The 1,270-nt window shown below is 32.7% G+C and overlaps 1 protein-coding gene across 1 annotated transcript in view; it reads left to right on the forward strand.

The window, feature by feature from the left end:
• The window catches only part of LOC106458511 (Na(+)/H(+) exchanger protein 7-like), an 80,919-nt gene that overhangs the window by 25,957 nt on the left and 53,692 nt on the right, over positions 1-1,270 (forward strand). The window contains exon 3 of the mRNA XM_013918031.2: positions 616-936. Coding sequence (XP_013773485.2) covers positions 616-936 — 321 coding nt within the window. The remainder of the gene's footprint in view (positions 1-615; positions 937-1,270) is intronic.

The raw sequence follows: 1,270 nt of genomic DNA on the forward strand, positions 1-1,270 counted from the left end.
GAATAAACCAGTTTTATTAAGTAAGGACTTGTGTCGCTAAAGTTTCGTCGGAACGTTGTTACGGAAAATTAATTAATAAACGGAGACGTAACAGTATATACGTCAGTAGAGCGTGCACGAATTTTTCCTTGTAGTTTTTGTCAATGTTCCAGTTTTCACATCATTTCTTCGTGAAGGAGCGTTGTTCATATTACACAGTAACTTGAAAAATATGTTTTAAGCAAGAGTTTTAGCAAAATTAAAATGGTGTTAGTTCACGTCAAGCAATAAACCTCTCACATCCTATAAACTTAACTAAAGCACTACCTTAACCAGTTTTTCTGATGTTTTAAGGTTCCACATCCATAATTAGGGCTGTCACCTTAAAGATTCAAATTTAGCTTTGATTTGTCCTGGAAAATGTTGTAATTATATACAAGTTTACATACTTTTTCTGTATTAGGAAATTTTAGAAAATACCTAAAAAGCGATTATTCTTATTTAGGATTCTATTCAGTATATTTTCTAATCTGTATCTATGAGTAGTATACAAAAAATCACAGTTAAATAGTTTAAAATTTAAAGTTGTTTCAAACTTAGCAATTATTAATCGAAAACATTCCAAATTTCTTACAGGAAACGAACTGAAGTCACAAAAAGCACGTTATCAGCATCTCAAAACGTTGAACCTACAACGTCGATCCCCAATAACGACCAAGCCTCAATTTGTACATGAATTTTTTCCTATTCTGGCTGAGTCCGTAAGAAAATCTGATGAACTTCTACCTTTGAACCAAGTAGTACAAGAGAAAAATAAAGATAAAAACAATTATTCGGAAACCAACCACGAGAATTCACAAGAACATGGGATTCACGTTGCTAGCTGGAGATGGGAATATGTAAAGACACCTTTTATTTATACCGCTTTTGTTATTATTGCTGGGCTTTGTAAAGTGGGTGAGTCCTGTTGAAGCATAAGTGTGTTATTTTTTAAAGTATGTTTTGTGGTTTGTATTCTCTATATCTATGACTGTGGTTTGGTTTTGTCTTTATGTTGTGTGTTTTAGTGCTTTTTAGTTTAAGATTCTCCCTTTTTATTTACGTTTTATTCATCTTTATTATATTCGCGTATTTATTTCTTTAACACGTTCGCTGCTACCAGTAGTATTAATAATAACTAAACCCTAGTGCCAACCACACACACTTCTTTTTTTACTTAACCCAGGTGTCTAGTACAGTAAAACCCCAATTTTACGCGAATTCAGATATAACGCGATGGGTCATTAACTCT

Source organism: Limulus polyphemus, unplaced genomic scaffold (assembly GCF_000517525.1).
Source record: "Limulus polyphemus unplaced genomic scaffold, Limulus_polyphemus-2.1.2 Scaffold478, whole genome shotgun sequence".
Classification (NCBI taxonomy): Eukaryota; Metazoa; Arthropoda; class Merostomata; order Xiphosura; family Limulidae; genus Limulus; species Limulus polyphemus.